Source organism: Salvia splendens, chromosome 2 (assembly GCF_004379255.2).
Source record: "Salvia splendens isolate huo1 chromosome 2, SspV2, whole genome shotgun sequence".
NCBI classification, from domain to species: domain Eukaryota; kingdom Viridiplantae; phylum Streptophyta; class Magnoliopsida; order Lamiales; family Lamiaceae; genus Salvia; species Salvia splendens.
The window spans coordinates 16,955,005-16,980,260 of NC_056033.1; the positions used below are offsets into that span (position 1 = coordinate 16,955,005).

The window sequence follows — 25,256 nt, forward strand, 5'->3', positions numbered from 1 at the left end:
TTTATTTTCTGTTCAGATAATATGTCAAACTTATCTTATGAGTGTATGATGGAAACAAACAAATTGACTAGGTCAAATTTCACGGAGTGGCAGAGAGACTGCCCAAAACTCAAGGCACAAGGTGCAATGAGTGGGAGCTCAGCTATGTTTGTCATTGAGATAAATATGTCTATGAATAACTCACAATCCTGGACATTAGATACAGCTTGTGGTTCACACATTTGTAATAATGTGCAAGGTTTAATTGACAGCAGGAAAGTGAGGCCTGGGGAAGTAGACCTACGTGTTGGAAATGGAGCAAAAGTTGCTACCGAACGCGTGGGAACTTATAGATTAGATCTTCCCTCAGGACATAGACTAGATTTACATAATTGTTATTTCGTTCCAGTTATTTCAAAGAATATTATTTCCATTCCGATGTTGGACATCGAAGGTTTTTCCTTCCATTTTGCAAACAGCAGGTGCTCGTTTTCTAATAATGGATTGTTTTATGGAAATGCCGCTTTAGAGAATGGATTATATATGCTTGAATGCAAACGGGATATTCTCAATGTGCAAAATAAAAGACTTAAGCTATGTAATACGGATAATGCTACTTATCTTTGGCATTGTAGACTTGGTCATGTCAATGAGAAAAGGATAGCGAGATTGAGAAAGTTAGACTATCTAAATTCGTTTGATTTTGAATCATATGGTGCTTGTGAATTCTGTCTCAAAGGAAAGATGACTAATAAGCCACTTTCTGGGAAAGGGGTGCGTGCTAATGATGTGCTAGAGTTGATCCACACAGATGTGTGCGGACCGTTTCCAACTCAAGCAAAATGTGGTTATTCGTACTTCATTACTTTCACTGATGATTTGACAAGGTATGTATATGTGTATCTTATGAAACACAAATCTGAGGCCTTTGAGAAATTTATAGAGTTTAAGTGTGAAGTTGAGAAACAACTTGGGAAAAGTATAAAAACTCTTCGATTAGATTGAGGAGGGGAATACTTGAGCCGAGAATTTCTTGATTACTTGAAATCGCTTGGAATTCAGTCGGACTGGACACCTCCTGGTACACCACAAATGAATGGAGTATCTGAAAGGAGAAACTGAACATTATTAGATATGGTTCAATCCATGATGAGTTTAGCTAGTCTTCCTTTATTTCTCTGGGGTCTTTATTGACTGCTATTTACATTCTGAATAGAGTTCCATCTAAATCAGTTGAGAAAACACCATATGAGTTATGGTATGGCAAAAGTCTTGTCTTAACTATATGCGGACCTGAGGTTGTCCAGCTTTTGTTAAGAAACAAATGACTGATAAGTTGGAATCTAAAAGTGAGAAGTGTTACTTTGTGGGATATCCTAAACAAACTAGGGGATACGATTTCTACTGTCCTGAAAATCACAAGGTGATAACATCAAGGAATGTGACGTTCCTTGAAGACAGTTATGTCTGCAAGGAACAAGGTCAAAATACGGTAGATCTTGAAGAAATTCAAGAACCACAAGTTAACAATGAGGATGATGTATTGTCAAATGGTTTGAACAATAACTCAGTGGGAGTTTTTTATGATCTATTGGGAGGGGAAAATACTATTAGAGGAGACCTTAGAGGGACTCTCGAAGAACCTCTTCAAGACAATGAGATGCATCAAATACAAGATGATACAATAGTTGCATCACCTCTACCTCAAGAAGATCATAGTGATATTCCTGGGCCTACTCACAATCAGAATGAACAGCCCGAGCCAGAAGAAAACCAACTCAATAGGCCTAGAAGGATTCATCGTGCACCTGAGAGACTGAATCTAATGGTTGAGAACCAAGATGATGAAGTTGATTTAGACGACGATGAGCCTAAGACCTATACCGAGGCGGTGTCAGACACCGATCGAGAGAAGTGGCTTGAAGCCTTGATATCTGAAATGGACTCGATGTACTTCAACTTAGTCTGGGAACTAGTTGACTTGCCAGATGGGGTTTACCCCATAGGTTGCAAATGGATCTTCAAAAAGAAGAGAGATGCAGATGGCAAAGTACAAACCTACAAGGCTAGGTTAGTGGCAAAGGGTTATAGTCAGCGCGAAGGCATTGACTATGATGAAACCTTTTCGCCAGTTGCTAAGATCAAGTCCATTAGGATATTACTTGCAATTGCTGCATACTACAATTTCGACATTTGGCAAATGGATGTCAAACCCGCATTTCTCAATGGAGAATTAGAAGGCGATGTCTATATGACACAACCAGAAGGTTTTGTATCGAAAGAAAGGCCGAATGCAGTGTGCAAGCTAAAGAAGTCCATCTATGGACTTAAGCAAGCTTCGAGGAGTTGGAATATTTGTTTTGACAGAACAATCAAATCGTTTGGTTTTGTCAGAAGCAAAGAGGACCCATGTGTTTATAGTAAACGCGAAAATGGAAACGTCGTATACCTTATCATATATGTTGATGACATCTTGATTATGGGAAGCGATCGTTCCATGATGCAATCCGTGAAAGAATGGTTGTCTAGTTCCTTTATGATGAAGGATCTGGGTGATGCTTCCTACATCCTTGGAATTAAGATCTATCGAGATAGACCAAATAGGATGTTAGGATTATCACAATCCACTTACATAGACAAGTTGCTAAGGCGCTTCTCAATGGAGAATTCTATGAAAGGTTTTCTTCCTATGGGACATGGCATTGTATTGTCAAAGAAGGATTGTCCTTCTAATGACAAAGAAAGAGACAACATGAAAAGGATCCCGTATGCCTCAGCTATAAGATCTATTATGTATGCCATGATTTCTACTAGGCCAGATGTGGCCTATGCGCTTAGCATGACTGACAGATTTCAGCAAAATCCCGGTGAGGAACATTGGAAAACTGTTAAGACTATTCTTAAGTACCTTAGAAGGACTAAAGAATATTTCTTAGTCTATGGTGGACAACCAGAGTTATCAGTTATTGGGTACACTGATGCTAGTTTCCAAACAGACCATGACGACTATAAGTCTCAGTCTGGATAAGTTCTGTCCTCAATGGTGGAACAGTGAGTTGGAATAGTTCCAAACAAGGTACAACTGCCGATTCCACCACCGAAGCCGAGTATATTGATGCATCTGAAGCTGCCAAAGAAGTTGTTGCTTTGTTAGAGTTCGTTAAAGAACTGGGTGTCATTCCGAGTGCCAATAGTGCAATATCTTTGTATTGTGACAACACTGGTGCTGTTGCGCAAGCAAAAAAAACCCAGAGCTACGAACATGAACAAGCATGTTCCCAGAAGATATCATCTGATCAGAGAAATAATTAAAAGAGGCGATATAAAATTAGAAAGAGTGCCCACTGATGATAACTTGGCTGATCTTTTCACCAAACCGTTATGTATAGCAAAACACAACAAGCACTTAGAGAGCTTATGTGTTATGCATGTTGGTAGATGGCTTTGAATCAGTGGGAGTTACAGTTTTATATGTCTTAGAAACATTTTATGTTGAGACAATATTACTTGATCACATTATATGAAAATTTTATTTCCTATGGGTTTTGTGCACTTATTGGAATAATTGTTTTAAATGTTTGATTTTATTCTAAATATTTGTTCCCTTGAATTATGACTGTCGTTAATGGTGTGAGACATTAAAGATATAGTATAATTCTAAAATAGCCCTAATCAATGATCATCAAGAATGGGATATTGATGATATGTTATAGGTTAGCATGAGGTTTGCATCACATTCTTCGAGAATGTAGTTGTTCTTACAACTATGAGATATTAGATACTCGTGATGGACACATGGTATACTTTGGAGAGTATTGGTATACCCTACTATTAAACTGTTTTGTTAAGTGTCTACAGTTTATTAGTACATGAAGTATGTAATAGTCCTTGGATCTGAGGTCATTACACATTTTGTTTGTTGAGTGGTGTGCTTTGATCTTGTCCAACGCTTTGCCTCCCCTCGGAGGATTAAGACACGGACTTGTGTTGGGTACATCATAAGATAAATGGAAATGGTAGTTGAGCCAAGAGTGAGATTCATTCATCGATTAGAATTTCGAGAGAACACTCAAATTCTCTATATTACCTGACCATTAAGTCATTGGCCAATGCAAAGATATATTCAATTAAAGTAATTGAATATGATCGAATGAGTCATTTAATAAAGATGAGATAAAGTGATTGAGCTATTTGGATGACACATGACAAATCTTAGGCTCAATCGGGTGGTTCGTGAATGAAAGGATGTTACTATAAACTTTGTGTAAAGGCTTGTTTACCGAATTCACGTAAACGTCCTTCATATATCGAGCTACGCTGCCAACGCAGTCTAAGAGTTTTGTGCAGACTTCGATTAGATCGTCGTCGATAATGAGGGCCTAAAGGGTCACACTATAAGTGTATTTTGATCCGCTCAAGGGTACAAAGTTGGAACTGCGTATTATATCTAATGCTAGTCCAAGTGGGAGATTGAAAGGATATGGGCTAGATTAGATTAATATGGATTAAATAATTATAGTTGGGCTACAATTATAATTAGTCCATAAGCCCAACAATCATGAAACCCTAATGACTCTTTGTCTATATAATGGTTATTTATTCTCCATTGTGGGGGATGAGAAATATCGTAACATTAGAGAGAAAATACGAAAAGCTTTGTAGAGAATTCCTAGCTTTCTCTATAGAGCGATTGTACCGAGGAATTGTTCCTGCATCGGATCAGAATACACGTGGACCTCGATAGTAGTGGATTCAACTTGCAGGACACAATCGTAGAAGAAAACACAACAACAAGTAAGATTTAGTTCCGTTGTGTATTACATGTTCAACTTGCAATATGATTATGAATCTACATCTGTTATTCTTGTATGCAATTTCCGCTGCGCTAATTAGATGAACACAAGAATTACTAACAGAATGATCTCACTTCATTAGAGAGAAAAAAGTTTCTAAAACAAAAAGTGCATAATTTTAATATAATTCGAGACGAGAGTTAAAAGAAATGTTTATAAACTATGAAGGAGGTAAAAAACTGCCTTCTTAATCTAAGATCTATAAAAATGGGCGAAGAACTAGAACATGGCAACATCACAATTTCCTTATCAGCAATATTCTAATTGGATTACGCAACTTATACCAAACGAAAATAAATAAAGATCAACAATATTTATTATTAATATTATCACAAAAATTATTAATTTATAAGTTAGTGATTAATTATATTAAATACTGATTATTCTATTATTATGCTGATAAGTTGGATAGATTACAAAATTAACTAACGGTGCTTAAAATATTTAACGGAATGTATTAACTTAAAACACTAATGAAATTATTTGTATGATTCAAGTTTACTTAAAACATTTTATACTAATTTGAAATATTTCTAAAACATTTTGAATGTGGGGTGTAATTACCCCTAAATTAACACCATCCATAATTTTAGATCGCACATTAGCTAGTGTTATCATTCAATCATGTAATCCAGTCAAATCCCGTACCATTGGCGGATCCAGAACTTTTAAATTTAGTGCAAATTTCAAACCAAATACATGAATATAATACATTGAAAATAAAATACAGTAATACCTAATATATAAAAGAAAAGGAACTAAATTGACTAAATAACAACGGGACTCGAACTCAGGTTAGTTGTTGAAACAATTATATGTTAAAGCGTACTCCTTCCGTCCCAAGAAAGTTGAGATAAAACTTTTGGGCATGGAGATTAAGAATTTATATAAAATAAATAGGAGAGATGAAAAAAGTAGGAAAAATAAGAGAGAGTAAAGTAAATGATGGAATAAAGTAAGAGTGACTACATGTTTTATCTTTTGTTAAAAAAAGAAATGATTCAACTTTGTTGGGACGGACTAAAAAGGAATACGACTCAACTTTCTTAAACGAGCGAGTAATATTTTAGGGGTAAAGTTGTACCCCGTTGTCATGAGCTGGATCCGCCAATGTCCTGTACGGATTGCAGTAAAAGTGTTGAACAAGTGTTGGAACTCCCCTATTAACCAGTCATCAAAATCTCGAACGAAGAAATTCATTTAGGAGAATAATCCATGTATTTAGATCGAGCAAGAATAATGAAAACAATAACAAGGTAGTAGCCCCAATACTTTTAATCACAATATCTACTTTTTCAATAAATGTTTTCCCTACCGTCGGATCTTGCTTTGCCATCACCTTGTTGGTGAAAAATTCCTACTGGGTAGAATTTCAGCCTCTTGCTAGCTGCAGAGCCTCCTCTTACTTGATGTTTTTTCGATGGGTTTTTTTTTGCTCTATAGAGACGGATTGATCCATGTATCGAACCTGCTCTGATACCATGTTCAAAAATAAAATATGGAAAATAAAATATTTTTGCAGAAAGTAAAAGACGAAAAACTATAAAGACTACACAATCTTTTATAGGCTTCGATTCTAGCTATACATGGAAAATATATTCTAATTCTACTAATATCTTCTTTATTTGATTTTTCATAATCTTTAATTGATTTCCTTCATTATTCTTGCCATAACTTCATCTTTGATTTCTTGCCCTCCAATCAATTAATTTCTTCATTCCAATCGTAATTAAATTAGAGGGTGAGATCTTCTATCACAAAAATGGAATTTTCCTTGTTAATTTTCATTTTTCTAGTGATTACAATTTAATGATGAGAAAAAGAGAAAGAACTATTCAGGTGGTGGCTTGGAAGCAAGAGAGCCAGAGCAGACCGGGAGATTTTGCTTGGCGGACAAGATGGGCTTAATATTTTCACATCTTGTGGTGATGGTTGCGGGTGTATTTCCAATGTATTTGAGATCAATGGCCCCGATCCTGATATTGTCGCAAGGCTTAGCTTTGCTACATGTGAAGATAAGCCCCTCTGAGGTGGTAGTGGTACCCTTGATGTTCATGATTTCAACGTTGCTAATCTTGATCAAGGAAGGTTTATCCAAGGAACAGAGGTTCCACGGGCAATACTGCTGATCAAAGATGACGGGGTTTCTGACATTGACCATGGTGAGGTTGATGAAACGAATGTCCGAGATCGTGAGTGTGGCTGGGGCAGAGGGCCATGTCTTGATCCTTACCCCGTTGTCAGTGTTGGCAAAAGTGCACCCTTGCACGGTTATCCCTTTCACGTCTTTCTCCTGCGCGTTCCCTCCTAAACTACCAATGCTAATACCGTGACCTGGTCCGCATTTCACGTTCTTGATGAGCACGTCGCTGAGGTCGTCCCCCATGGAGATGCAGTCGTCGCCGGTCTTGATGACGGAGTCGATGACCCTTATGCGGTTGCCTCGGGCTATGTGGATGCCATCGGTGTTAGGGCTGTCCCCTGGGGCGATAACTGTGAAGTGCTTAAACGTGATATTGTGACTGGAGATGCAGTTGACGTGGAAGTTCTTGCTGTCCTTGGTGGTGATGTCATGGATGATGGAGTTGTTGATGAAGTTCAAGCTCAGATTGATGGGGAGCTTGGGGCAGTTGTTGTTTTTTTTGCAGTTCCAGGCTTGCTGGCCCTGCCCGTCGAGTACACCGCCGCCAGAGATGGTCAGGAAGTTAACGTGGTTGATGGTGACCCATTCAGAGGTCTTCACAGGGAGTTTGGTTGGGTCTGCGTAGGCTTTGAGGTTGCCTTTGATCTCTAGCTTGATGGGAGCCTTGTTCGGCCCGAGCATGCGAGCTTGGCTCAATATCCAATCACCGGTTGGGATCAAGATCTGGCTTGTCGTTGTTGATGCGATCGCGTTCTTCCATGCTTTAAGCAGTGCCTACACATTTTTACATCTATAATTAGAAACAATAATTATTTAAATTATGAAGTTTAATCAAATTCTACTGAATTAATTACCTCACTAATGTCTGCACCTGGCTTCGCTCCATATTTCGTGATGTCGAACACCGTCAGAGAATTTGCCTTCGATAGTAACTGCAAAACTATTAACACAGGTAATATCATTTTTGTATTCATGATGGATGGATGAAGTTTTTCTTTTTTTTTTGTTTTGTTTTGATTTCACATTATGTTCCTCACGAATTTATAATGGAGTGTATATCCTATATTTGGATGGTTGAATATATTTGTAATTTGTCAACTCTACATAAAAGTTGGAACCTTACCACATTTCTTCAATGATTACCATTAGTCCATTATTCTATTTTTAAGTCGGAATCTTATTACCTCTATTGCTCAATTATTTTTGACTTATCAGTAATAGGATTTATTACATCTCATACTATGTATAGTGGAGTATATAAAAAAGGATCGATATTAGTATTTGATCAATGCTGATCAATACCTTAAGATTTTAAGCTTTTTTATTAACCTAAATGAGCAGTTTTTACATTTTGTTAATAAAAATGTATCAATATATTTTCATATATAGCTAACGTGACCCAAATCCTCTGATTTTACTAGCCAAAATGAGAACATCTAGTCAATAACCTGATTATTTACTCCATTCATCCCTGAAAATTTGTCATATTTTATTTTCTGCACTCGTTTTGTAAAAGGATAATAAATAGTTAAAGTAGAGAGAGGCTAACGTAAGTGGGAAAATAATGTAGAGAAGAGTCTCATCTACGTTATTTTCTCTTTCTTTACCTTCTCTTTCCGCTTTAGCTATTATTTTTTCATAATGAGTTCAGAAAATTAAATGTGACAGATTTTCAGGGATGAAGGGAGTACTTAATTTAAAGAAATTAACGCCAAGCATAATTTTGATAATGTGGTCATTCAATCTTGTTATCGAGCCAAATCACATATGGATTGCAGTAAAATTATTAAACAAGGTGTGGAACTCCCCTTAAACACTCATCAAAATCTCGAAAGAAGAAATTCATTCATGAGGATAATATTTCATCCACCACACAAGAAAATGCATTTTTAATTATGCACAAATTTTAATACACAATTGGTAAAATAAGAGAAGGGTTAAAGTTACAACTGCAATTAAGGTATTGTATCTGCACAATTAAGAGAGGAACAGTGCGGGTGGCGTTCTATTCGAGGCTCTTCATTTTTTAAACTCGTATGCTGAACAGACAGAATCGTCAAGAAATGAACCCATCTCTGGGAAACCGAACGTGCCCTAATTGTACTTGGAATCATTGAGTAGCGTTTAAAGTTTAACCAAACATTTATGAGGTGAATTTCTCAACTTCTCATTACTACTATATGATGAGTATATTAAAGACAAGCAGAGCTTTCTCTATACATAATTTCTACACTATATAATCACTTATCAATTCTAAGATTATTACAAAGATGGCCCAGTTCAGGCCTCGCATCCATCCATGTTGTGAATTTCATCTCCCCGGCTGACGTGCTGTACAGATAGGATCTAAACGCGATCAGGAAGAAGTATCGCCTGCGTTGTGCACACACACAGCAGCATTAGATCTTAGATCCTAAAGCCCATTATTGCAAATGGAAAGCATACTGAAAATGGAACATCAGTAGAATATCGATATGAAATGGTGCCTATGTAGCATAGCCGGAAACCAACCTCAGAGCTTTGATACCCATATCAACAAGGTGTGCCTGATGTTCATCACTATCATTTGAAAGCCTTTCAAGTTCCTTGCTGTAGTATAGGATATCATCTCTCAAGTGTCCAGCACCAGCGCACCTTCAAAAGGGAGGAAATAACTAGATAGTTAGAGAAGCAGCATCAAAACAAAGCAAAATAACCATACCCTTTTTTTCATCATTGCGCTTTTTGATGGCAAGGAAAATTATACTTCATCTACAGCCCACCCCTCCCCTTTTGTATACTATTTTCACCATATTTGTATGACTATGAAATGAAGTCAAACCTTGAGAGAATCCAAACTAATCGTCCTATATGAGCTTCAACCACACCCATCAAACTTTTGCTAACAGTTACATCAGTTTTACCACCAAACTACCAGTATTATTTTTTGTAAGTTAAATGTTGCAAGAAACTCCACGTGCCTTCAAAATCCTATATTATGTTTGGTTAAGCAGATATCTTTTACAAGATGCAATTTCTGGATTATTTGCTAAAAGATATTAAAACAGAAACCAGACCTAGCATAGTGTACATTTGAACAATTTTTTATTCCATACCAATTTTCCTGCTACATGGAGTATTTGATTTTTATTCTAGTTGGCCATCTGTCCAAAGGAAGATGCCCCCTCCTTGGGCGGCATGAGATTTTATGCAGTTTTATTTTGTGTGTTAAGTGGAGAGAGAGAGAGAGAGAGAGAATAAAGTAGAAGTAAAGGGGCTCTATTTTTAGTAATGGGTCATCTTGGGTGGGACAAACTATGGGTGGGACAAACTAAGTGGGACTGGGACAGAGGGAATACTATTATATGGGAGTACAAGACATTCTTTAGCAATGATTAAAAGAACAGTGATGCAGATCAAAGCATAAACGCATGGATTAATAAAGAGAAGCGTAATATGTGCACAGATGAGTATCATACCTATCTATAACCGAGTCCACATCTGCTTTGCTCTCAGGACCATGGACAAGGACTCTAATCAAGCTTAAAATGTCTCTGTAATCACCCAGTTTTCTTGCTTCATCATCAGAATTAAATTGTTCTTTAACTGAACTAGTGGAGCTTGAAATTCCAACAGATCGCAAGACATGTGATTTTAGTGCTGCCTCTGCTTCAAGCCTCATACAAATGATAGCCATTGCATACGCAACCCCTCCAAATCCTGTATGTGATATGAAAAGATAAGACCCTGCAGAGCTGTTGAGATGCACAAGAAAGGAAAAACCGTTGCTTTAGTGTCTATGATACCATGATGACATCAGATTATAGAAAGGACTCACAAATATAGTAGCACCTTAATTGCAATTGCAATTGGCATATGCACTCTAAAGAATTTGAATCATCAAGGACATATATATATATACACTCTGATTATAGTAGTAGCATGACAACATCTAAAACTAACAAAAGGACATATATAGAACGTTCTAGTCAGATGGATAAATTTTCTCTAGTAAGTCTCAGGGATACAGTGGTCTGTTGTGGCAACGCATGGACGAATAATCTAAATAATCTTTGTAGTGTCACTCATTTTGGCTAGAGATTATGGAATCTCTATATTAGACATATAGAATGATATCATCTCAAACCAGGTACATTTGATTAGAAATTAAGACAATTAAACTGAAAACTTACTCATCCTTTCGATACTGGATGGAATCAACATCTGAGGGTAGAGCTTCTCTTTCTCTGGTTAATGGGATCCTCCGGTAAGCCATGTTATGCCCTTCATGCTTTAGAGCATCATATACCTCTGCTGGAGTCTTAACATCATCTACAAAAATATTCTCCCAGTATCCTATAACACTGGCCTGTTTTAATGCAGGATCATATTCTTCGCGGTGTAAAAGCATCCTACCACCAGATTTTTTTATCTCAGAAATTATATCTTCCTTCAAACGTGCCTCCATCTGTTCCACCTGTAATGTACAACCAGATTAGGAAACGAAAAGGTCCTCGACTTTATCTGCACTCTTATAATGTGAACAAACTCTTGGAATTGAGCATACCACTGGGCCAGTGATTCCTATGTGCTTGAGTGTATCAACAGGCTTATTGAGTTCCCGAAGGACAAAAGGTGTGTTGTTGATGTACACAACAGCCTCTTCGCGTAAATCTGTCAAAACTACTTTCTGAGAACTTCCTTCTGCTATGGGCTTGGTGCCTAAATAAGCTAACATCTCTTCTGCACCAGCAATTGTTGGGGTTGCCATGCTAAACACAGGATATCCATCGACCTTAAACCACAAAAATCTCAACAGTGAGACATGCTCTGGTGACAAACTTGCGAGCAAAGGCATACTTTTTAGAATATCATCACAACAAAGTTAAAAAGTTCTTGCACCACAGTCATCATCTAGTAACTGGACCAGGAAATCATATCAGTTCTATGATACATTAATATTTCAGTTGATATCACAAAAGATTTCAGTTCATGATATTCGATCAGGAATTGATATTGAGTCCAATACTGATATTGAGTGAGAAGCAGATATTCATGAATCTGATGTTGAGTCAGGAACTAATATGTTTTGTGATGCCAACTGATATTAATGTATTTGATAGTTCTATAGTAATGTGTTTTTGCTTTAAGAAAAGTATTGAAATGAACTATCACCAATATGTATATATATAACAATTTCAGAAGTAATTTGAATCAAACCAAAAAGAAAAATATAACACCAAAAATCAGCAATACATATTGTAATTGGCATTGTTCATAAAATCCATGATAGCTCCTCAAAACATACAGGTTGTCATTGAAGTCAAGGTTATAAAATCTTAATAAAATCTTGTTGTCAATCGACAAACATGATATCCTGAACTTCTATGTAAAATACGACCTCTTTTTTACCTTGTATACATTTGGTGCACCATGGATCTGTATGTGGCTAGAAGTTCTTTGACCAGGAAAGAAATACATCTTAAGAATACAGCCCTTCCCCAAAACTGAGCCATTACGATCCTTGACAATTGCCTCCATCACAGCATCTCCGTGTTGAGAATCATATGGAGCTCTCAATTCCTCCTGCAATCAGAAACATAACAAACAGTCAATCAAGAGGCAAAGAAAAGTACAAACTTGAGTGTGTTTCGTAAAAGAAAGGAACTTTACAGGGATAGTAAAGAATCGTCCAGGTCTTAATCTGATGGACCATTTCATGGCTTGAACCTCTGGTCTCTGATGTAACCAGTTTTTAAAAGTCATTCTTGACTCTCCTTGCCCACAAAAACCATCAAATGCTTTGCTTCCTAGATATGCTGCAAAAGCAATTAAGCGGAAATATCGTTCCAAATATTCAGCACCACGGTTTAATGCAACTCGTCTTTCTCGAGGCTCCATATGCTGTTGATTAAACAGCTGCCTATACTGCAAGACAGCTTGGCGAATATTCTGAAGTGCTGAACACCTATCTATTATAGCATCTAAAGCGCCTCGGCATTCCACCCCATTATCAAATAATCTTGTAATCTTCCACAACAATAGGATGTCATTAATCCCAAATGAATGACAAGAGTCTTCCCCAGGCCTTACTCCTTCGGAAGAAGATAATGATGAAGTTATACATTCTTCACTCTCATCATCTCTGCGGCTACTAAGCTCTTTCTGTGATGGGTCATCAACTAACACTCTGACAGGCCTTCCATAGTCTATCCGGAGCTTCAGAAGACAAGCAATAACAGTACCAGTTGTTGTCCGTCCAATCCCCATCTGTATAAGACTTTACCCAGTAAGAAAGCTAGAACAGATAGAAACTATACATTCAGAAACTTAAGAATGGTCCATGCAAATGGGTGAGCGAAACTTGAAACAATAGCTACCTGGCAGTTAAAAACAAAAGCTGTGTCTTTGGAGGCAGACACAATATTCATGGCCAAAGTGTCAAAGTCAGAACCTTTAGGAGCTTTTCCATCTGTTATTGGAACACGTGCATATTTGATGGGGAAACCATCAGCTTCAAAGCAGCTAAATACCTCCCTTGGGGTCTGAACAGCATTTGTGTCCACGTGTTCCCAAGCATCTGATATTTTTCCATCATCAGTTTCATGAATGACCATTATGGCACCCTGATAACGCTCAGCTTCACGCAAAATATCATCCTTCAGCCTAGCTTCCATTCTTTCTACTCTTTCACAGTCAATCCCCTTGACAGAGATGTTTAAGTAATAAGTGTATTGGAGAAAGACATTATTTAGATAGTACAAGGCCTAAGAAAATATACGTCATAAAATATTAATGTATGGAACACCATAAATGGGAACCAGAAACAAAGAATATTTCAAACAAAAAGGGTAGCAAGACCAGCTTGGTTATCAATTTTTACTTAAAACTTCTATTGTTATAATAGAGCTAATTAACCAACGTTTACTATGACTACAAGACCTCTGATCGCTACATTTGACTTGAAAGGAAAAAGATAAATATTACTACTACTTTGGTGAATATAAATAGTGACGTCATCACAGATCCCAGTATGCAAAATTGCAAATACAGACAATAACTCTGCTTATTCTAAGGTGTAACCCAAGCAAAAGAAAGAAAGAAGGTGGACAAGACACTCATGTTATTATTTGGGAAATCTCTGGCCATAAGAGTTTTCACTTCTTGCAAATATCTACTGCATAAATCAAGGAATATGGTGTTAAATACCGAATACTCGAGCATATTTTTGTATGGTCTTTCAACTTCCCGAAGTACAAATGGTCTTCCTTTAATGTAAACAACAGGTTCTTCTCTCATATTGTGCCACAGTACTGGACGGCCGCCTCTTGAGCTACCAATCCTTTGAATGACAGATTTGATTCCATCGACAGTTGGATTGGCAACACCATAAACTGGAAACCCTGGAATTTCTCTAAAATTGGGAGCACCCTCCAGTCTTTCCGGCAAACAAGGATGTTGACAACCAGGACAATGGTCACTTTTGAGAACTGTTTGACTTCCAAGGACCTCTCCATTCCTTAAGGCAGCAACTTGGCTCATCTCTAATGGGCGGCCATCAACAGATTCAGTATTTGTCGGTAGAGGTGGTTTCAAATTGGCAAAACCTAGAGCCCCCATTGGATCTCTCCTAAGCAATCTGCGCGACATCAAAAAACATTAACACAGTTTTGACATAGACGAATCAGTTTCCCAAATTTCATTATCAACATATGTGCTTCAGCAGGGTGATTCATTCTTTAATTGCAACGTGGGACTCAAAACCAGAGAATCTTGACCCCAGTTCCTCAAATAAGATGCATGAAATAACTTTGATCACAAGTGTGCACGATTAAACAAATCTTACTCTACCCTAATCCAGACTCTGAAACAGGAATTTCATAATAAATATATTACACTATTTCTCCCTCTTAGTTTGACAGAAAAAACGATCCACTCTTATTGCTAAAAATATACTTAACATATTTTGTGTCTCCCATAATTAATAACCGTGGATAGCCATCCATATAAACTTGGGACAGATTAAAGCGTTGTGCTATGCAGAGTCATGGTAATTCGAGAGCTCTAGGAAAAACTTCATGTGTCCCTGAATAAATGTACTATTCTGAAAATGGCTGTCCCCAAAAAAAAGGGACCTATTTCCATATAATTTACAAAAAACGACGCCAAAAAACAAAATTTACCCTTGTCCAGCTTTCCATGCTACTATAAGTTGCAGACTCTTCATATTCCCTACAAATAAGAGTAAAAGGAACAAATTTTCCCACTCCCTTGGTATGTGATTTTGACATCTGACCATACATAGGGAATAAGATAAAATAATATTTATGACACTCAATTCAAGTTCTCTAATTTAGTTTTCTAGAATTTCCCATAAGAAATATTGTCTCCAACGGTGTTTGGAGTTTTTATCCTAAGCCTACAAAACCAGTTCGTCTCTATTAGTATTACTACCTCCGTCCACAAAAAATAGACAAGTTTTACCATTTCGGACCGTCCACCAAAATTAGACTAGTTCTAAAAATGGAAAGTTTTAAACCAATACTAACCCTACACGTCATTCTAAATGTGGTCCCCACAATCCACTAACACTACTTCCACCACATTTTCCCTCCCTCTCTTATTTTACCAATTACGCATTAAAACCCGTGCCATTTACAACTTTTTCTATTTTTTGTGGATGGAGGTAGTATTAAGCATCAGCATGTCAATCTAGAAATACCGTCCATAGACCTAAAAGTTATTTTTTCTAAGAAAGGTCAAAGGTGGAATAATATAAATCTATTACTGATAGAGTGCAGAGCATAACCTTCAAGAAGGTGTGCATGAAGTGCGAGAAAAGATGTGAAAGACAGGCGAATTAGGCTGTTATCAGAGTTAATTTTATCCTAGTTATGTTTCTTACATATTATTGCTTTAGGATTGGTTTTAGTACGGGTTGGTCTAGGCCTCATTACCTGGGCTCTAGTAACTAACTTTAAACAAAATATGCCCTTAGGGTTCATCTTTTGGAATCATCTTTCAGAACAGCTTTGCCGCCAGGAAATCCATGTGCCCTTGTTCTCAGGAGTTTCAGGTCAGTTTATCTTCTTTATTACACTACCTTTAATCTACAATTACCAAATAGGGCATCTTGTAGATACAATATGCAACAGAGATGCTAGCATGGGTGATATGGTGACGAAGCATTATACATTCACTTGATTAAGAGACTTTGAGCAGTAAATTGAAACTTAGAGAAAAGAACTTTATTATTACCTGCGCAATATACTATAAAGCTCTGGTCTAGCTCTCATCCACTCTGTGAAACTGCATTGAGCAGGAGATATAGGATAGAGAGCGTCTCTTTCTGTATGAAGATATACAGCAAAGCAGATAAGGAAATAATATCTTTCCAGGTACTCTACAAAAAAGGAAAGAGATGCTTCCTTCTTCATTTCATCAGCTTGACACAGAATACTACTTCGGTAACTAGAAATAGCTTCACGTAGATTCTGTAAGCAAAGCAACACTTACAAAAATTTAGAATTTGACTGTAGCACCATGTCTTAATCAATTTTCAGAAGTGTTTCTGCTTACTAGAATTAAGAAAATGAAGCACCCGAGTTGAATACCGGAAAGTCGGAAACACTACCTGCATAGATGCACATTTATCGATGACTTTATCAACCTGCCTCTTGCCTTCAACACCACCCTTGAGACATTTACTAGTCAATATATATTTATACAGAAAAAGAAAAGGGAAAAAGGGTCTACTGCAATTCATTGAAGTACAAATTATATAGTATCTGGTACCTCAAGAACTCGAATGAGACTCCTAATGACAGCATATTCTCCCCTGCGGATAGATTCCTCTGACTTTGGTAACTCAGTTGAAATGCTAGCACTTAAATCAGAAACTCTTCCCATAGAATTGGTTCTAGGAATGCCTATATAGAAATATATTGTAATACATGGAGTTAGTTCAGATGAGACAGAACAAACAGACATATATATAGATCTTCTATCACAAGGACAGATGACCCAACTAATAGGTAATGCTAATATAACAGATTCTATAATACGAAAAATCAGATGGAAAACATTCCCCTTGAATCCTTACGCACTTATGTCGCTAGATGATGTAATCATATCTATAGTAATAAATATTTTATTATTTGCTGATATTCAACAATTTACCATGTTGCAGAAAACAGAATCAAAGACAACTGAAAGAGAGAATTACATTTGAATGAATCAATAACAGGTAACAAATTACAGTGCTCAAATATAGATAATGAAGAGCGTGAAGATTTAAATCAATGAACATAAGTAAAGAAAAACCTATAAAAGTGTCAATGAAAGCTTCATACACAAGACTTCTTTTCGAAAGAACTCGTTTCTCAAAATTCTATCTGCATATCCTAAGAATAGAAGGGCGTTCAGTATTACGGTCAAGATTAGGCTGTGAAAAGCTAACAAAAACTCACCTGAAGCTCCAATGCGGTTAAAATAAATCAGTGTCGCGATAACCATCCCTGTGGTTGTTCGTCCACGCCCCATTTGGCAGTTGAATATAATCTCTGTCCTTACATTCGCTTGAGAAATCTTTTGGACCTTAAAAGTAAAGAATATTGGGTAGCAATGTAAGATTGATACACCCAAGCTCAAAACCATATTTATAGAAAGATTATACTTTACTAAATCCATGGTTTATAACTGGTAGAGAATATGAAGAATAAAGAAAAGATAAAACGCTAAGCAAAGTATAGCCCAACCCTCTAGATCAAACACAAACATAAAAAGAATTATCCCTTCATTTAACATGGTCCACAATGTGCATTATTTTGTCCAATATAAACCCGAACACTTGCTGTTGGCTTATCCAGGGTGCCTTACTCGCTCAAGCATTGGATTTATTGGTGTAATTTAAGGAGTTTCCATTGATGTATCTTTTAGGTTATAGGAGGTTCTTTCCTCGTGATTAGAACATAATCTGGCATGTAATATTTTTCCTATTAGGAGACCATATTTTATGTTATTGGGGAAAATAGGATGGTGCATTAAGTAATAAAATTTAGCAGTGCCCCAAAAGACATGTAAGGGCGTAAGCATAGCAAAGATTATATTTGGTTGGGTAAGTGCTACGGAAGATGTTAATTCAACTACAGCTAGAATTGAAACTTACCAGAATATCAAAATCCTGTTCTTTAGGAGACTTTTCATCTGTTATAGGAACGCGTTCATAATCAACAAGGAACTGATTTGTCAATTCCTCGTACACCTGATGGAGAAGAAGATAGAATAATGAAACATGTAGTTTAATCTAATTCATTTCAACAGAAAGTATGCATACCTCTAGAGGTGTTTTAACAGAATCATGTGAAACTGGCTCCCATTGATCCACCATCTGCCCATCTGGTAGTTCATCAGTTACAAGGATTTTATTTCCATACCTGTTATTCAAGGTTGGAAAGATTGACTATATCATTGAAGAGACCATAATAACAACCAAGATATATCATAGAACAATAGGTCTAGAAGAACGATTAAAGGAATAAAGAGTACCTAGCAGCTTCTGCGAGGATATCTTCTTTCAATCGATCTTCCATTTGCTCTACCCTGACCCTGTTAATGCCCTACTTTTATTTGAAAAGAAAGATAATGATGAAGATGCTGCTGTGAAGAGTGTAAAAATCGAAGCAAATAATATGGACCAAAAGGTGAAGTAGAAAGCTCTCAAACACATCGAGTTAATATATTCATTTTGGAACAAGCGGGGAGGAACTTTTTAAATTTTAGAAGCAATGCTGGAAATTATTCAATGCGCAGTGATCAAATAAAAAGTTTTTATTTGACTGATCATGGTTCAGGTTTGAGTGCCTGTGGATTGCCACAAAGCAGACATGAAAAGGCATTTGTCCACGAGATTTACCCCATAAACTGGTTTACATAACAAAGAGTAACCCAATGTCTTTGCTTTTTGGAAGGCTTTTATGGGATCAATTATGTTGTCTCAAGAGCCTTTTTGAATAAAACCCAAAATAAGAACCTAAATGCATTGCGCATGCACCAGCAAAGAGAACTTTCAAGGAAGAGGACGATAGAAGATAGTATAACAGAACTATTTTTTAAAAAAGGAATAAGTACATTGAAACACTTCAAGACATCACAATGCTGTCCTACTTGGATAATCCTAATTAATATCACCCTTATAAAATATTAAAAAAAAAGATTAACATTCCAATATTCAAAGCAATTGCTGAAAATTGAAACTGGTCCTAGTCTAAATCTCCCTACTGCTAGTAGTGAGTCTACCTACACCAGTCAAATTTTTATACATTACAATGTCTTATATTAAAACCAGTCCAAGGTTTCACTTCAACCCACACAATAATCCCCAAGCATTTTGCCTCGTGAGAACAAAAAATGATAATAAACAGTAGAAGACAGTATCAGGATATCAGGGCTTTGACATACCGTATATTCAAGATTCGAAAAGGGCTGCTCAACATCACGTAGAACAAAAGGCCGACTGTTAATGTATATCACCTGTTTCATTTACCATTGTAACAATAGATTAAATAGAAATATCCAGGGAAATCCCTATTACACAGCTAAGTTCCAGTATTCAAAGGGACAACCAACTTATTCAGTTGATACCCACGTACTCAGCTGTACAATGGTGTTAATCCATAAACCCTTGGAAGTGTTATTGCCAATAATGTTGTCTTATTTGCTTTTGGTCTAAATTCACATCTAGTCGGAATTCAACATAACATGGAATTTAAAAAAAAAACTGGTAATCATGCCAATAAACAAGTGGAGAGGCAAGTGGATCTCAGTGAGAAGTCATTCGTATGTACGGAGATTCAATGAAAGCAGATTGTAGCTCGGAAAATGGAAAAACAAACCAACATTCTCAGGTAGAGCCTAAATAAGGCTTTGAGTTTCTAATACTTTTGGGACAAACACTATACAATTATTATTGATGCATGCTAGAAACAAGAAAGATTTTACAGTTGCATATCCTCCCAACTATCATCTCCTACACCTTTCCTAAAGTTAAAAATAAGGAAGGAACGAAGAACTAGATAAAACCCAAATTCTAAAACTACTTCTGTGACAAAACAACATTTACAGTTGCATAACCTCCCAACTATCATCTCCTACACTATACTTCTGTCCTGGATATTGCATTGGGTTTCCACCAAAGCAAAGACTATGCTGCTCAAAACACAATTGTATTAAACACACTTTGAGCTTTCTAGCAAAGCCAATAATACTTGCTACCAATTGTAGGCTAAAAGTGTTTGTAACTTTTATTCCTATTATCCCACAGTAGGTTAATTCCTCCAGTATTATTATCTTTTCAGAAGCTATACACATTGAGAAGTGAGAATACTCAAGGATAATGATAATATGCAACGATACTACGTCAGCTAAGCATAAAATATGGAATCAAATTCAAACCTATACACAGGTCAAGGATGGAGTCAGGAAATTATAGTCGGAGGGGCAAAAATATAAACATATACTCCCTCCGTCCCCCATTAATTGACACCGTTTGACTTGATACGAGTTTTAATAAATATAGCGATAAATGGATGGAAAAAGTTAGTGGAATGTGGGTCCTACTTTTATATATTAATTTTATAATAAAATGTACTTGGAATGAGTTAGTGGAATGTGGGGTCCATTACCAAAAGTAGTAAAAAGTAATGGTGCCAATTAATTGGGGACGAACGAAAAAGGAAATTGGTGTCAATTAATGGGGGACGGAGGGAGTAAATTTTTGTCCTAGAGAAGCTCTAGTTTTTGTTCTCCAGCAGCTCTAAACCCTTGATATTTTTTCTACGTGTTCAGTTCTCTAAAGGAAGGCAAAAAATAATTTCCATCTTTTCTATTTGCCAGGGCTCTAACTGCCATATCTTGTAAGGTGGGGTAATTACATTTTTTTTAATTTTAAAATATAAGGGGGGCAATTTAGTGCTCCATAAATATTTTTAATAATGTGTTACATATATCTACATGTATGTGAGAAACTGAGGAGGGGTCTTACTTACTATACATTGCCTCCGTCCTTGCACTTTGTAGAACTTGATCTAAGTGGTGAAAAAGGATAATCACAATAATAGGATCTGTGATCATCTTAGAATCTACTTCCTCGTATACAAAATAAGTCAAACATTTTACAGAAACTAACATTTCTATCTTCTTAGGTAAGCCTGTTTACTCAACTAACAATAGGATTGCTAAGGAAAAATAAGAATCCCAACAATATCACACACGACAAACTTAAATCTTATTACTCTCCCAAGCTAAACACTCGGTAAAATATTACCTCTCAATAAACCATAAGTGGCTCCAAGTCAGCATGTAAAGTAAAGCAATCTCCTAATTCATATAATTAAATGTCAAAATGCTTACAGAAACTATGTTTTCCGTATTATATCTAATCCTATCAACTTCAAATTTTTTACCCTTGCTTGCTAAGCATCAAAGGAAATGAACCAGCGTGTGGCAATAACGAAATTTTAGCTACGAGTGTAGTGTTGGGTGTCTGTGCATGTCAAAGTAGGAATACATGTACTTATATTTGTATGGGACATGCAGTTGAATGAACCCAAAATATGTAAATACTCAGTTGGAATCTCGAATTTTATTACGAGACACAGATATTGTTTCAGAATAAAGAAAATCAAATATCTAGAATGAGAACAAGGTATCCACACATGTGAAAAAGTAGTGTCAGAGCAAAACCCCTAGTAATACAACAGGAAAGTCGTTATACAATTTTGGAAAACCCCCTTAAAACATATGTTTACAGCTTATGCATCATCCTAACACTATAATATCACAAAATATTATGGTTCCAAACACTTTAGAAGTCAGCAAATACTGTATTGCTATGGCGTAACATAGGGAAGCATTACGTTACTTTAAAGCATGTTATAGGAATCCTTCCAAAACTGAAATTGTAACCATTAAAAGTGGAAACTTACCGGTTCCTCGCGAAGACTAATCCAGAGCACACGAATCTGCTCTCCGTTCATGTGAGCCCTAATATGCGTGAGAACATTTCGGATGCCATCAATAGTCGGAATCGCTACCCCATGAACAGGCAACGAGCTCGCCTGCGGGATAAACACATTGCAATGAACTCAATTTGCAAAACCTTTGAAGAATACAACACGGTTGTTGATAACAAAATCATGATTTACCAAACACAAAGCCAGAGCATTATACAAACAGACAGAAAATGCTTAATTCAACTGAACCTTGCGATAATTGGGGGCGCCGTCAATATGAGGAAGCAAGCGCTTGTTGTGGCAACCTGGAAAATGGTCGCTCTTGAGAATAGTCTTCTTCCCCAGCACGGATCCATCTCTCTGCTTAATTACTTGTTCCGGCTCCTTAGGTATCAACATGCTTACCATTAATTTGTCCGCGAAGCGCCTCCGTTTTCCCCTAAACGAAACCAAAAACCCTCGATTCACAGCTCTTCCGGAGCTCGCCGATGGAGGAAAAGTCGTGTTGACGAATAATAATGCCCCAATTTCTGAGAGAGAGAGGGAGAATTGACGTTGAGAGTTTGATTTTGGGGTTTAATCTACATTATCTTATATAGATATGAAAAGGAGAGGGATAGAAAATGAAAGGGATTTCTGCGAGTTACCGACTAAAAAGTTATTCATTCATCCGATCACTGAAACAATGTGTGCGGAGAAGAAAGCACAGCAGCAGCAGGAGCAGTAAAAAGTGAAACCCTTGTTTGCGTCGTCAGCATTCGGAGTTGACAACGTGAAAAGCGTGCGCTGCGCTTAGGATTCGCCACCTGTGCGCACTCGATTAATAGATACGGAATATGCTATTCACTTTTTTTCTCTTTTTTATTTTCCACCCACTTTTCTTAAAACTCGTGCCGTCAAGAAACAGAACTTCTAATGACGGATGGAGGGAGTATTCATTTATTTTGATTTGCTCCATGTGGCTTACTTTTAGAGGCCTAAAGGCCTGTCTACCAGGCCATGTGGGGTTCATGCGACGTGCCTCGGTCGATGGGTGCAAAGGTTGTCGGGAGCTGGATAGAGCTTCGAGCACATCTACTGAGTGCTAGTAGAGACTGCGTGTAACGCGTGAGTGAAAGGCATGCAGACTCTGATTGATGGGACGATGCATCGATGCTCAAAAAGCTTGGGCACATGGGATGTGTGGATGAGTTGGATGCAAGCGTGGCACAACAATTTCTTGGAGTTGGGCAGCACGTCGTGACGGTTACTGCAAACCTAATGCACGAGCGGTGGTGAAGGACGGGCCGGTTGGTTCTTGGTCGTGTGTGATCGACGCCACATAGGGTTTCCATTGCATCGAGGTCGAAGATTTACATTGTACTCCCTCCGTCCGTCATTAGGAGTCTTATTCCTTGGTGGCACGGATTTTAAGAAATGTTAAAAAAAAAGTGGGCGGAAAAAAGTTAGTGGAATATCAATATGGGTCTCACTTGTATATATTACTGTCTCCTTCTCATTCAAGATGTCCACCACTTTCTATATTTTGTATAAAATCTCTCTATTCTCATTAAAATATTTAATTATTTTTTTCTCTATACTTTATTACAAACAAGTATTCCACATAAAACTCTATGTCACTCAAGAATATGACCATCTTGAGTGGGACAAAGGAAGTAGTTTTAAATGAAATGTGAGATGAATGAGTTAGTGGAAGATGAGATTCTATTACCATTTATGGTAAAAGTAAATCGGGACTCCTATTCGTGCAGGACTAAAATAGAAAAATAGAATTCCTATTTGCGGACAGAGGGAGTAATACTTATCATATCGTGTTTATATTTATTTATACAATGTAATCATCATATTGAGTGTTTTTATGTTTATTATAGATTAAAGATGTTTTAGTTCACTAGATTCTTATATACTTATCTTTGTTTTATAGAGGAATGATATGCTACGTATCTTATTGAGTTTCTTATGTGAGCACTATTTTCGTTTGATGCACGTTTAGCGCTGTTCGTTTCGACTTATATATTTAGTTTGATTATAATACATAAAAAATGTTATTGCAATTTTTAAATTCACCAAATTCATAAAAATCAAAGCTCGATTTACTCGTTTTCTCTATAAATTCAATTAAATTAATAAAATAAAAAATAATCTTTCGCTTTTATGAATTTTGTGAAATTAAAAATTGCAATACATTGTTGAATATATTAGAATCAAACTAAATATATGAATAGAAATTAACAACGTTAAACGTGTGTCAAACGAGATTGGTGCTTAGATAAAGACAAGATATGTAGCATATCATTCTTCTTGTTTTTATATGCCTCTTAACAGAAAGATGATAATAAGATGTAAATTTATCACTTAAAACGCCACATTTCGACATTTTGTATATATTGTTTATTTTGAGTGATAAGTTTATTTTGTATTATAATAAACATATTGTATGAAATTATATTACACTCTACGGTGTAAAACCAAATTCTACCTTATTTGCAGAAAAAGGTTTTGCCTGAAATTTTATAAAACGTGCTAGGATTTTTTTACATGCTCCCTCCGTCCCACTCCTGTAGAAATATACGGAATTTTCTTTTTCATTTGTCTTATAAAAATAGTCCATATCTATTTATGAAAACCTTTTTTTTTTGTTACTTTATCATTTATTGGTCCCACCATTCATTACATTATTTAAACAACTTTTTCTCCATCTATCTTACTTATCTAATTATGCATTAAAATATGTGGCATCCCCAATTAGTCTATTCATATGCTATGGATGAAGTATATAAAAGAATACTCTATTTAAAAATAAATTTCACTATCTACCAATAAAATTAAAAATTTTAAAATTGCAATACTCCTTCATAGTAGGGTAATTACACCCTAAATCATGCATATAAAATATTTCACAAATGTTTCAAATTAGTACAAAAGATTTTAAGTTAGCATGGTTCATAAAAAAGTGTCATAAAGATTTTTAATTAGTACATTCTGTTAAAATATTTAACGCCGTTTAACTTTTTTAATGTTCAAAGCTCCAATAAAACATGTATCACATAGCTCCATTAATGCACTGTGTATCACCTTAATCTACAATATATATTAATGTTCCCGGCTCCTTCACAAGATCTTTGAAACACATTCTTAAAAGAGAACATCTTTTTTAGTACATCAACTATTTCAAATGAGTAAATTTGGTCCGTAACATTTTCATAATATCTTTTGAGGTTCATTAACTATAAGTTAATATCAATTCAACTACTTTTTGACTATTTCCAATATTTTCATGACCAAAGTACC

General features: G+C 36.4%; 2 protein-coding genes across 6 annotated transcripts; both read right to left on the reverse strand.

The window, feature by feature from the left end:
• Positions 1-6,663: 6,663 nt before the first annotated feature.
• Positions 6,664-7,962, reverse strand: LOC121774958 (polygalacturonase-like). Its single transcript, XM_042171882.1, has 2 exons — positions 7,830-7,962; positions 6,664-7,749 (listed from the first exon to the last, which is right to left on the reverse strand). Exons 1-2 carry the CDS (start codon positions 7,947-7,949, stop codon positions 6,664-6,666), a joined length of 1,206 nt encoding a protein of 401 aa, XP_042027816.1. The 5' UTR covers positions 7,950-7,962.
• Positions 7,963-9,105: 1,143 nt separating this feature from the next.
• On the reverse strand, positions 9,106-22,749 carry LOC121790322 (paladin-like). 5 transcript variants are annotated; one of them, XM_042188574.1, is made up of 20 exons: positions 22,613-22,749; positions 22,215-22,495; positions 21,939-22,070; positions 19,414-19,485; positions 18,502-18,572; positions 18,290-18,389; positions 18,122-18,217; positions 17,424-17,550; positions 16,750-16,883; positions 16,589-16,648; positions 16,213-16,448; positions 14,164-14,593; positions 13,335-13,658; positions 12,628-13,224; positions 12,367-12,540; positions 11,522-11,749; positions 11,148-11,431; positions 10,434-10,709; positions 9,487-9,609; positions 9,106-9,348 (listed from the first exon to the last, which is right to left on the reverse strand). In XM_042188574.1, exons 1-20 carry the CDS (start codon positions 22,629-22,631, stop codon positions 9,216-9,218), a joined length of 3,897 nt encoding a protein of 1,298 aa, XP_042044508.1. In that variant the 5' UTR covers positions 22,632-22,749; the 3' UTR covers positions 9,106-9,215. The 5 variants fall into 5 exon arrangements, with proteins under 5 accessions (XP_042044508.1, XP_042044504.1, XP_042044514.1 ...); XM_042188570.1 differs by having other exon boundaries at positions 16,213-16,465; positions 16,534-16,648; XM_042188580.1 differs by lacking the exons at positions 22,215-22,495; positions 22,613-22,749 and having other exon boundaries at positions 16,213-16,465; positions 16,534-16,648; positions 18,502-18,561.
• Between the last annotated feature and the right edge of the window lie 2,507 nt (positions 22,750-25,256).